Source organism: Panthera onca, chromosome D2 (genome assembly GCF_046562875.1).
Source record: "Panthera onca isolate mPanOnc1 chromosome D2, mPanOnc1 haplotype 2, whole genome shotgun sequence".
Lineage (NCBI taxonomy): Eukaryota > Metazoa > Chordata > Mammalia > Carnivora > Felidae > Panthera > Panthera onca.
Window position 1 is genome coordinate 63880709 of NC_138349.1, and position 13626 is coordinate 63894334.

The 13626-nt window shown below is 42.2% G+C and overlaps 1 protein-coding gene across 2 annotated transcripts in view; it reads right to left on the reverse strand.

Moving 5' to 3' along the window:
* The window catches only part of ARID5B (AT-rich interaction domain 5B), a 180178-nt gene that overhangs the window by 15474 nt on the left and 151078 nt on the right, over nt 1–13626 (reverse strand). For both annotated transcript variants that reach the window (XM_060642665.3, XM_060642666.3), the window contains one exon: nt 10270–10367. In XM_060642665.3, the coding sequence (XP_060498648.2) occupies nt 10270–10367 (98 nt within the window). The remainder of the gene's footprint in view (nt 1–10269; nt 10368–13626) is intronic.

Here is a 13626-nt window from a genome sequence, read left to right on the forward strand (position 1 = left end):
ATGGCCACTTGTCATCAGAAAAGGTCTTTCTTGGGAAAATTACCTGCCTAACAGGGCTTCATTGCCTACTCTAGAGACAACAGAAGATGAACAAGAAACTTTTTTGAAGGCATTAATACCGTCCATTTGCCCCTGGAAGTGGTGGGAGAGTTGTTTCCTAGGCCCATTAATGACTCTGACACCTTCTTCTGTGGTCCTGGAGTGCCTGTAACCCTAACTAAGTAAAAAAAGAAAAGCAAGGTACATGAAGCCTGGGCCAAGCAAGATGGTGGCTTGACTCCTATAAAGGATTGTCAATGTGAGAGAGGTTGCTCAGGGATGACAGGCCCGCTGAACTGCAGTTACATTGGTCTGTGGGGGCCTGAGGTGGGAGGATGGGGAGAGAAACTTCTGGTTATTCTTATATATTGATTAGGCATTCCAATATTAATAACAGGGACCATGTATTAAATGCCTATTAATAGGAGGTATTTGTATACCTTAAGTTCAACTATTACAAAAAGAAGTATATATAGGTACATTATTTTACCCTCATTTTTATGGATGAGGAAATGGAGGTTCAGAGTGAAATTATTAAATGACTAGTCAAAGGCATGCAGCTATTAAGTGCTAAAATTTGAGTTCAAACACAGATCTGTTTGCCTCTCTGAGCTGCCTTCATATCAGCAGGGTAACTGCACTATTATACCTTGTCTGAGAAGCACTGACACTCAGGAGATACTGAACTGATCACCCCTGGGTTAGGAGAATTCTAAGCACTTAAGGTACTAAAAAAATCAGAGTGAGCATTCTCTTTTTCTCAGACGTAACAGACCTATAAAATACACCCATGGCCATTCCACAAGGAGTCAACCCATTAGAACAGCCCTATGGCTTGGGCACTGGGCACAATGCTCCTTTTTCTAAAATACCATGACTCTTGAAAAGGTGGTGACCCTACGTGGATGAGGCCCAGCTTGATGTTGGATGGTAAGAGAAACTCAGGAATCGTATCCCTTCATGAATTCCAGCCTGGGGCACTTAATCTTACCATGTTTGAGGTTCTCATGGCCTCCCCAGTTAGAATGAAAGCTCCTCAGGGGCTTTGCTTCTATGATGCCTCCTTGCCTCTTCTAAGAGGGTCTAGACTGATGTTATCCCCATGTCTTTCACACTAAAGAAAGTTGGAATGGACTTAAGGCTGACTTTATGCCCTGGGATTAAAGTACATTCTCACAACAGAGGGCATAGACCATAAATAGCACCCAGCCCTCCACAATGTCAGCCAGCAAAGATGGAGGCAATCATTCTTCTCAATGAAAAAACAATGACTAACTCAGAATCAAGTTGCATGGATCCATTTCAAGGGCAGATGAACATTATTTCAAGAGTAACAGACAAATATAACTACAGTGTTTTCAACATAATGAGCACCCCACAAATGAAGGCAGACAGTGTCCATTATGTGAAGACAGGCAAACAACTACTGCATTTAGGTCTCATCTACGTGAGACACCATGGGTTCCAGAGCTTCTGAAATGTTCAACAATTCCCCCAAACATTTATAATTTTGATCAAACTTTGTAATAAGTTGTATAAAAACAAAATGTTCTGAGAGGTTTTCGGTGGAAGAGTTAAGGATATATTTTAATGGTAAACAATTACATTCTTCTGTCATCTGATTCTTTTTTTCTTTCTTTTTTGGAAACATGGCTCTCTGAATTTTCAATAGTTCCTTTGTGAAGGCATCTGTTACTCACGTAATTGAAAAGATGTTTGTGCAGTGGCATGCTTGAGAGTACAGTTATTTAATCTTAATGATAAAGCCCCGAGGACAGAAAATCATAAGTAGAAACCTCTTGTTATTTATCAAAAAGAAAAGGGGCTAAGACACCTAATCTATTCTCAAATTTAAATTCATGCTTGATGAAAACTATCAATAAAACATAGGACCTGAAAAGTTTCTTAAATACTGTACCCAGGTTCAAAGGAGTGAGAAAGGGGGGAGGTAGGGTGAAAACAAAAATGAGACAATAAAGGAGACTGACAAAGAAAAACTGCTGTTTGGCAAGCTTTTTTTGGGTCAAACAAAGAACTTGCTGTAGTTTACAGCATGACATACACACTTGATTAGTTTGTGCCTGAGGGTGTTTTTACACTCGATAGTGTAAACTCCAACTTCTATTAATTACAACTCGCATTTAGAGGCAAATTTAAGAATTTTTAAATAGAGATTTTTCAAAGGCTGTTGTTTATTTTTTTTTAAAGCAGAAACCAGTTTTTCTACTCCAGGGCCTGGCGAGAGTTTTGTTTTCCTTTTTAAAAGTTTCTTGAAATATCCAGGCATTGGAAAGTTATCAGAGCATTTTAGGCATGCTGAGTGATACAGAGGGAGGCTCTTGCTTAGGAAATTATCTGACTGTCCTTTGGGGAGGAATTCTATAGGTCCCCCAGAACAAGCTTGGTGGAGTGTAGATGGAAGAGTGGCAGAAATGCCTCAGACTGCCTGAATCTCAGCACCTTAGATTTCCCAGGCTCCTGGCTGTTGATAAGAGCCAGGAGGACTTCTGTGTATTTGAGGAAAAAGGGAGTTGAGAAAGCCTGCGTGGCAGTGTTGGAGAGGTATTAATACCTGTGCCCACTGGCCAGAGCCCACATTACCAACACAGTATTTAGAAAGGAGCTGCAAGTCCAGACATTGGTCAAGCCCACCATGGTCACCCATGGGTGAGGATGGGAGTGGTCCAGCCACTGGACCTCAGGGCAAGAGAGTTAACAGACACTGAGAAGATAAACTGCAAGACCTGCCTGTGGTGGATCTGATTTGAAATTGAGCCTTAGTACTCCCCTGACAGCCTCTTCCACCACCTCGTTCCCTACCTCTTTATGCCCATTTTGTAGAAGAAACTGTCCTTTTTGTTTGGATTGAAATCAATTCATTCAACTCCTAATTCCTGAGTTCCCAGATATGTTCATGATGCTGCACTGGGTGCATTGGGGAGACTCAAGGAAAGCAATACCACATGATCCTTGCTCCCAAAAATAGTATCTTTACTGTTCTTGAATTCTTCAGCTGAATATTTTAGCTGTATGTTGATCTCTGTGTGATGTATGATGATCTCTCAAGTTCTAACCTAACTCTTTTAAGATCCAGTTCAAATTCTAGATCCTCCTGGAAGACTTTGCTCATTCCAGCTGAAAATTCTCTCTTCTTTCTTTCATCCCTGTTGAACGTCTTATTTGTATCTATTACTTACTTACCTAAGGTTTTTATAGCCTTAAATATTCAACTCTCTTTCATGTATGTATGAACTAAGAGCCAGATCGTATGATAAGTTAGATAAGCCAAGGATCATAGTACCTCCCAGTTCTATTGAGTTGGTAGCACTGGCCTGGGGGTGCCATACTGAGGAGAATTCTGAAGCTGAGCTTGGCCTCATGGAAAGTAGCATCATGTTCCCTTAGCGATCTCTTCCATAAATGTGGTAGGGTGAGCACCTCCTCATTGTTTGTCAACCCTACTCCAAACTCATTGGTTCATCCATTTTCATTATCCCAGAGAATGCTTTGTACATCATAGGTATTCAAAAAACACCCAATGGCTCTTGAGGACAGCAGCAAAGGAAAAAGGCAGTCAGTCAGTCACTCAAATGGCAAATCACTCCTATCCCAGAAAAAGAAAGTGGCCACTGGGAGGGGGCTTCTTATCAATTTCAAATGTAATCTCAGGCTATGTTGAAAGGCTGATACTGCTACATCCCAAGAAGTACTATATACCACATCTGGAATCGCTTTGGGTATTCTGAGTGACACAAATTGGAGGCATCTACGTAAGAGCAGGCCAACCTCGTGAAAACCCATAAATCGTGCTCTGAGGCTTGGTTGAATGGAATAGGAGGCCTTGGAGTGGGAGAGAAGCTTTGCCAAGCATGTGGCGGCCCATCACCAAGGAAATGGCACACAGAGAAAGAGTCAGACCCAGAAGGTGAGGGAGGGCCAGTGGGAAGCCACAGATGGTATCTTGTTCAGCATGTGGAAGAGTGTTTAGATGAAGAGCACCTCCAACGGTGGCCCGCTTCTTTCTTGTTCCCCAACTGCAAGGCGTTGGAGCAGAGACTGGATTAGCCCAGTGCCAAAGGTAGTTCAGTCCCCACAGAACTTGGCAGCTTATAGGGTACATTTTGCCCAGGGGTATGTTTAGTTTAACTGATGTAAAATATTTTCAGAAATATTGGATCCAATATTTGCAAGTCAGGTGACTTCATGTAAAAGTTATCATGAAACCATTCAAGGTCTGACAGTACTGAGGCTGTATCTGTCCAAGACAGTGGTGTTGGCTGATCCTGCTGGGCCTCTCTGGCCTGTCTGTGTGTGCCAGCTTCCTACTTTCCTACCTCGCCACTGCACTCACCTATGCTACCTCCCCCACAAACATCTGAGTCTGTGCCCAGGGGTGTGGAGTAGTGCTTCTTCAGTGGCCTGACATGAAGGACCAGTTTTCTGAGTTTCCTGTCTGTTGCTGACTGACACTGGTGTAAAATTCGTAACTCATAAAAATGAATTAGTAGAAAATGAAATTTAAGAAAGGCACATAAAACACAAGGCCCGATTTTTTATTTGTTTCAACAGACATAAAATGATTCTGGCAAATTGCTACGTACGTGTAACAATGCTTATTCATAATTATTCTGTTCACAGAACACAGACAGGCCAGAAAGCCTCACTTGAGAAGCACTGGTCTAGAGGACGACTAAGGGACCTCTCAAATCTAAAATACTCTGTGATCTTGCCTGTGTCTTTCTGAATTGTGTACTGATTAACTTCAAGGGTATCAAAATGACCAAAAACATAGCAAATCATGTCCAGGACATAAACAGAACTGGAACTCACCTTACTTTACTTTCCCTTGGCTTTTTCCTCACAACATGATTAGCTGAGTTCCTTAGGACTTGATATATTTTTGGTCTTTATCTTAAAGCACATATTTATCTTACTCAAAACATGAACCTCTCTTTCTTCAGAGAGGAAAGGCTGAGGTCCAGCCGTCACTAGGGTTCTGCTCAGATGCGTCTGCTTGGGTACCACTGACCCCAGGTCACTGCAAAGGAGGCCGCCCCAGCCCTGCAGCAGGACAGTCTTGCCAGGGGAATACTTCCAGGTAAGGCAAAAGGTTAGAATTTGAAATTGGGCACTAGGTATATAAGAAGATGATGCATAATTGCTCATTTCCTGCATATAAGCACATTTGTTTATGATTTTGATTTTCTTTTTTTAAACATTTTTTAATGTTTATTCATTTTTGAGAGACAGAGAGAGACAGAGCATTAGCAGGGGAGGGGCAGAGAGAGAGGGAGACAGAATCTGAAGCAGGCTCCAGGGTCTGAGCTGTCAGCACACAGCTTGATGTGGGGCTCGAACTCATGAACCATGAGATCATGACCTGAGCTGTAGTCGGTTGCCCAACCAACTGAGCCACCCAGGCACCCCTGATTTTGATTTTCTAAATACTCAGAAAAGCAGATCATAAAGCCCTTTTGCCTCAATGCTCCTTTTTCCAACCCTAATAACAACTTCACGTGCTCCTCAGACACAGACCATGCAATGTATTCAAGAAAATTCAAACCAGTGATGTGGTATTCTATGTGAAGATTTTTTTTTCTCTCTTGTATGTGCTTAAAAAAAAAAACACAACATTTTTCTAAAAAAGAAAACAAATCTGCATGTGAAAGCAAAGTCTTTAAAGTGAATTACTATTCCAGAAAACTAAGCTAAGAGAATGCCATAAAAAGAACCATTTCCCTTTTTTGCTCCTGTCCTGATAACGGTAACTCAGCACATCTTCAACAGAGAGAGTCAGATCAGGAGGAAAATGTTCTACTTAGTAGGGTCCTGACCAGGAGGAGCTGGGCATTTTTCTTTGCATTATAACTGATAGGAACTTTATCTATAAATCCTGGGCAAGGAATGTCCAGAATAACCACACTTCATGAGCTTTGCTGAGTTTGAGACGTCTACATAGCAACAGTCTCGCGATGGGGAACATTAATGCTTTTTATATTGGTGATCAGCTGTAACATGAGCAATTAAGTACAGTACTAATGGACTATGGCCAGGAGCCTGGTACTAATATTAAAAACTGACAGAGATGAATAGGTTTGGAAGTAAAACCAGGCTGACAAAGACATTTTTATGAAGTGCTTGGACCTATTTGATTTAAACCAATCAGAGGCAAGTTTGGACGAGTCAGGCCTTCAGCAACAATGATGCATTCACAGGCATTGTACCATTTCTGCTGTGCCTTAAATAAAAACACTCATTGATTCTTTTCAACAACCCACACTTTCATTATTACACTCATTAATAAACCAAGAGTGCCCGAGTAACATACAAGTAATATTCACTGAGGAACTGGCTACTTTTTTCTTTTTGGAAAATGAAAACATTTACTGGAAACATGAACCACACCACACGAAAAATAAATCAGTGGATAATGCCTACTAGATCACTCATTTCTTCATCTTCTAGGAAAGCAAAGCTGGTGGTAAGCAAATAGGAAAAAGACTGAGTCTCTATACCGGAGTGAAAAGAGTGAAAAGAGTGTGACTGAATGCACAGGGGGAACTTGATCATTCTGATCTGACGGGGAAGGTTTGACAGATTTCCACGGGCATCTCCGGACTAGATGTTTGCCCACAAGACCCTGATCTTTTTCAACTTCTTGAACCTTCTTGAAAACGGTGGCCTTTCCCCAATCTAGACCTCTCTGTTCTGTGTTAGCATGCCTGTAATTAGCAAGAAGGAATGAAATCTGCCAAGTCCCTAAGCACAGTTGTGGCTGAGAGCTTCAGGCTCTTCTCTGACCCAAGCAGAACTGTTTCTAGTCACTGGACAGATCTCAGTGTCCTCTGCCTTTCTCCTGTAGAACCATTAAAGAGAATAAAGATGTAAGATATCTGGAGCAGTTGCCCCAGACCTTTCTGCCCACCACAACACACAGGAGCATGGGTGATTCCTTTCAGGATCATGAAAGTGGAGCCTCTTTTTTTTTTTTTTTTTTCCCAGAAAAAGTCAGTTATCTGAAAATTTTAGTGCTTCACTATTATTAATTACTAATCACTCAAGACACCCTTTTTGTATCTGATCACGACAATGTGAAAGGGGCCTAGATAGTGAAAGGATATCCAAGGAAGGATGCTAACCACCCTGGGATAAGGTTTCAGGCTCTGTGCAGAGCTTTCCATGTTGGGGGTCCCACTTGGCAGCTGACTATTGATTGTCTCAGCTCCAAACCTACTCTTCTGTGTTCTGGGACCGGAGTCCCGCCCATTACATGTCTCTTTTGTCAGTTGTCTTCCTTTTGGGGTTCTGCAAATGGGGCCATAGCAGGCCAGGGGAGGGGTGGAAGTCCCTCCTTCTTTCTAATTTGTTCGCTGCTCATTTCAGGGCCAACCCAACAGTGATGTAGCAGCAGCAGTTGGTTCCAGCCTCTAGCTTCTTTCGACAATCTCAGAACTATCACCCTCCATTTGCTCTGGGGCCCAGCACCAGCTAGGGAGCACTCCCTCCTCAGGTCTGAGCCTAGCTCCGCGATGCTCCACCTCTGAGCTCAACCACCAGCACTGGTTGGGAGCCTCCCCGGGAAGGAGGGATATTAACCCCAGCTCTGTGAGGCATACTCTCTAAACTTGTGGGTGGCAACAGCCTCTCCTCTAGGCCCCAGGGAACCTGTGGTTATTACCTCCGTGTTAACATACAGCTTCACAAAAACAGTGGTTTAAGCAAGTCTCTACATCAGTTCTCTTTGTTGAATACCTAGTGTGGTTTTTATTGTCCTTACTAGATCCTGACTGATAAGCACTGACCAAACAAATTCTCGATTTAGAAGAGTGAGTGACCTAGCATCTCAAAAGTATTTAATCCATTGGGACACCAAACCTTCATGAAACATCCCCTTTACTCCCAAGAATGAGGAGGGAAGAGAACTTTTTAAGAATGTTAAATAATGTTGTATAGTTGCTAAAGTGTAAAGTATCTCTCCTAGAATTTTCCAATTTGACTGACTGAAGGCATTTGGGATTTTACTACTGCGGATGAGGTATGTCATGCAACTAAGTACAGATCTTGGTATCTCATTTAAGATTGAGGCTATTTTTATCTACACCAGTACTTGAGTTAATTACACACACACACTCACTGTATTATCAGATCCAATCTTTTTTCCATCAAACCCAATCTGTTTTTTGATCATGTGATGCTTTGTAATACGTTTAATTTTCATCCTTAAAGTGAGTGAAACAGCTGAGATACACTCTTTTTGCCAATTTTAACTGCTGTCTGGTCCTTTACGTTTGATGGTTCAGGTGTTGGGAACATTTGCACATGGAGATATGGGAGGTTCACTATCAGAATAGAAGCCCTTTGAAAATACAGACGGTGTTTCTAATGAAAATGTTCTGATTAAAGCCTTGAATCATAAGTCAAAAATAAGTTGAATATGTTACCTTAAGTGCTCTTAACACAACACTCACCTGAGATATCTATGCTATTTTGTATTAGGGTTTCAGTGGTGTACCTGTTATGTACAGTGAGAATGTAGGCTGTTGTAGTAAATACTGAGAGAAGTAACACTCACATTTAAAAAACTGATGTAGCATACTAAAAAAAAAGGCTAGGAAGAGTAATAATTTGAATTCCTGTTACCATTTTAAAAAATCCTTGTGGACTGTAACAGCACGTAAGGCAATCCCTTAGGAATACTTCATGGGGATTTTTCCATGGGCTACTAAACCCAACCTAGTTTACTAGGTTATACCGACCAAAACATTCTAGGCTTCGTGGAATGGCTATACTAAAAGAGACTCTACGCTGAATGCAACACAGATAAAAATTTAATTGAACTAAAAAAAATATGACTAAGAGTTGATGCTCCAGATGACATTATATGAGGATGCATTTGTATGATCCGAAGGCAGGTGTTGGGCATCTGGGATGAAATTGGAATGGTAACTCACATGTAAAAGGCAACCATCACATTAGGCAGTTATGTTTTACCTTTCAAACTAGCAAGCTAACTGGCCTGTTTGTTCAGCTGTGTCTTGACTTCATTCCAACCATGACTGTTATTAAAACATATGCATTAAAACACACACACACACACACACACACACACACACACACACCCCTCTACTTGGATCTGAATTTGAAACCAGGTTGCTGAGTCAGTCAACATTTCAGCAGGGAAATGCCAGAGATAGAGAAGTTGGTGTGACTTTAACACATTAAGTATGGACTAGAAGCGCAGAACAAGGATAATGCATGAATTCACTAACAGATCTGCAATGCTGTGGACAACAACAGTCCTAATGCAAAGAGGAAACACTCTTGTGGATACAACCTTCATAGTAGGCTTATTTGGCATTACTTCTTGTTTGCATGATCATCACCTTCTGAGAGAAGCTAAAAGTGTTAGAAAACTGAGCCATGCACGGCTTGGCAAGAAAGGATTTTCTTGGTGAAAAGCATAGCTGTAGAAGAAAAATACCAAGATGGGAAAAAAACAATGGATCTTATCTGGGACCAATTTTCTTATTAAAGAAATGCTTACTTTTCAATATTAACACATTCAACGTTAATACATTTCAATGTTAACACATTTACATGGCAACCTCATAGTAACACTGCAGACTTAGGATTTCCAGAAGTGGAAGGTTCTCACAGTAAATAAACCTACAGAAAACATACTGAGTAGTCTAGGCTTGTGTTGGGGGTGGTGGGGAAGGCATTGTCAAATAGGTGGTCACAGGATAAAACCAAACTAAAAGAACATCTAATTTTAGCCCCGGTAACCAGAGAGAGCCATGTCCCTTAAAAAACCCCAAGGCGGTATGCAAGGTAAATGCCAGGGGATATTTTCTATTTCCAAAAAAGTCCTTTAGACTTCTCCTTATCCTTCACCAGAAGCTGCTTCCAATTAACACACTTTTAATTAAGCAAGGGCTTTCTAAGAAAGGGCTTTTTTTTAAGAGTAAAATTCATGGTATGTGAATTATATCTCAACTTTTATTTTTTTAATGTTTATTTTTGAGAGAGAGAGAAAGAGAGAGAGAGCATGCACGAGCGGGGAAGGGCAGAGAGGGAAACACAGAATCCGAAGCAGCTCCAGGCTCCGAGCTGTCAGCGCAGAGCCCGACGCGGGGCTCGAACTCTCAAAGTGCGAGATCATGACCTGAGCCAAAGTCGGGCGCTCAACCGACTGAGCCACCCAGACGCCCCCGAGAAGGGGCTTCTTACCTTTCATAATGTCTGCGGGTGCAAGTGGCGGCGCTGGTGCTGCCAGGATTACCGCCTAATTCATCATAAATATGTTTCCATTGACGCCGGGCTGTTATCTGAAAAAATGGCAATGGGAAATTCAATCTTCATCATAAGAGATTCACAGTTCCAGGATTCAATACATATGCAACAGGCAGAAGAGAACAGCCTGTTCTGGAAACCCAGAAACAGAGAAGTCCACATGAGTATATGGGGAGACTCGGGTTTTACAGTGAGATCTCTCCTTTAGCACTTTTCTTTATAATAAAAACGGAATTCTGCTTTGGGCTCTGTTTTGTCACCCTAAGGCATCTCCCTGGACATTTATGAAGCTAGTTCCCCCCGGGGTCCCAAACTCATACTCTGTTCCTTTATGTCAGTGTGAGGAAGCATACAAATAAAATGAGATTTCAGCTAAAATATCAGTTTAAGAGAACCAGAATTAACACCGGTTGCTTAAGGAGCAGGGAAACGGGTGCCCAAGGACGTAGGAAAAGAGGGAGAGTTTTCACTAAACGTGCTTTTGTATCTTCTGATTTCTGAACTGTGTGATGCGTAGAATACTTCAAAAACTAAATAAAATTACTATGTAAATTAATTAAATTGACCCAATTGGTTGTGGGATTTGCAGTCATCTCAGGCTAAATGGTTATGCCAGCTCCTCCCACCACCCAAACAAAACCCAGATCTCCAACTGTGTATGTTGCGAGCTGTTTGTTTTTACTCACTTAGTTCAGGAAAATGGGATATCCATCAAGTCCTACGAAAACGAGCAAATTCCAAAGCTAAAACGCAAGCTCAGTCTACTGTTGAGTTGGGTGAATAAAACCAAACAGCTTGCAATATACTGATGGCATGCTATGGCCCTATTTCCTTTTTTTCTTTAATTTTATTTTTGTACATAAATTAAGACTTTACAAAATAGCAGATGCATGATCTGGCAAATGATTAATTTGGGGAAACCACGTCATTTACTAACATCCGAGCAAGTCTAGTATTTCCTTGAAACCAGGAGACAGAATGCATTCTAAGGTCCTTGTGGATGTTTCCAAACAGAGTTACAGGAAAACGCTGTTATTGGAACGTGCAGGGGGCAGGGCGCTGCACAGGTGCCAGTGGCACTGGATACAATCAGAGTAGGAGGCTTCTTTTGGAAAATAACCGCAAAGCTGCCAGCGGAGTTCAGTTAGGGGCTGAAGGCAGCAATCCGAGGGAAAAAAAAATCTCAGCTCGCAAACAGGGGCTCGTAATTGTAATGGAAGGAGGAGGGGTGGTTAAATATTATAGGGTAAATGGCACCTTTTCCATCTCAAGTAAAGACCCCTTTATTTCCCTAAACCCTGCTTGACAGGCCCGGGTAGGACCTCGAGACCATGGGAGCTTTGCATTGTTCAGCTTCCCACGAAGCATGCTTGAACCAAGTTGTGTCCATAGTCCTCTGTAGACAGAACCACCCTTTACATCTACTAGCAGGTATGGCTAAAAATAAAATCTTCCTTTATTTATAGCTTGCTTTAGATTATAATAAATGGTTTCAAGCCCCTTTCAAAACACTCAGAATATGTGTTTTAGTAATCATTTTACATTTAATTATAATCTCCCCCAATCTTTTTAATAATACCATCTCAGGCTGGTCTGTTTGAGACCTGTTGAGACCTCCCCTCCCATGTGTCCATGTTATTCCTCCAAGCCCTTAAGATACTGAGGCCCCTTGAAACACACCTCCGTATTCCCCCCACCCCCGCCTCAGATGGGGTGGGGAGCCCAGCAAGGCCAGAAGACAGCCTATGTAAGTCCCTGCAATCACTTCAGAGGAAACCATCGCTCTTGTCATCCTTTATCTCTTCTATGCACTCTATTTCATATATTTTTTGAAAATGTATTTATTTATTTTGAGAGAGCGCGTGAGTGCAAGTGGGGGAGGGGCAGAGAGAGGAAGAGAGAAAATCTGATGCAGACTCTGCACTGTCAGCACAGAGACCAACATAGGGCTTGGTCCCACAAACCACGAGATCATGACCTCATGAGCCCAAATCAAGAGTCAGATGCCCAACTAACTTGGGTCACTCAGGCTCCCCTCTACTTCATATTTTATAAAGAGTTTTCACATGCTTGATTATCACTTCATCCTCCCATCAGCCTGTGAGGTAGATTAGAGGAATCTCATCACAGATGAAGGAAGCAAGACACAGAGAGGTTGCATGACTTGGCCAAGGACACACAGCAGTAGAATGGCAATGCCAGAACTCATAGCTTAGGATCCCAAGAGCAGACTCCTTTCATGACATCAAAACAGTGTCCACATCAGATTGAGCTGGTGAATAGCCCATGTGTGTAGCAAGGTGATAATACAGAACTCTGGGGACCTTTTGCTTCAAGTGAGGCAGAGGACTGTGGAAATCATAGCTTCTGCTACAAGTTGTCAACTATAAGCTGTGGGTCTCTTACTAGGGGGGAGATAGTGCAGCAAAGAGGTCAGCAGGGATCTAAGGGGATGGGTTAGGTTAACAGTGCTCTGAGATTTTACTCTCAGTAAGTAAAACTATGGTTCCTCTGACCCTGCTCACGTGTGTCTCTAGTTAGAACAGAGGTTCTATATGTCCACCACTGAATCACAGATAACTCTCAATTATATTGGAATCCTTCTACTTACTCCCCCAGGCACCAGACATTTCTTGGACATCTCCCATTGGTTGAGTACTGTGCTAGCAGCTGGGACAAAACAATGAAAACCAGACCCAACACCCAACATGACCATATCCTAGTGTCTGTGTGTGTCGGGGGGGGTGGGGGGTGGGGGGTGGGGAGGCATAAAAAAAATAAAGAAGGGACGTAATAGATAAGCAAAATAATACAGGTTGTGAAAAATGTAATGAACAGGAGACCACTGGTGATGGGATATTTAATGTGTGGAAAGTGACCATTCCTCCCTCCCACAACCTATCATCTAGACTAGGGAGCAGTACCCTGTTCAACCCTTGCCTATCACAGAAATGACTGACTTCTTTAAGAATAAATAATGAATTATCAAAAGGAAAAAAACAATCTTCCTCATACTAGGATTGAAACCGGCAGCAGGAGGCCAGCATCAGGTCCCATTTGGCATTATAAGTATGTGTGGCTGGCCAGGGGTCTGTGTTAGCCCCTGCTGTAGCAGGTGCTGGTGTTTAAATACAGTTTTTACAAGTGAAAGTTCATCTGGAGCAAAGACAAGGGCTGGGCCTTCCAGGAAGTGGTCCCTGTTTACCAAGCTTCCACAGGCCGGCCTGGATGAATCAGACCATTTTGAGATATTTTCTTTCCACAGGAAAGTCATAAAATGTGCTCTTTCCAACT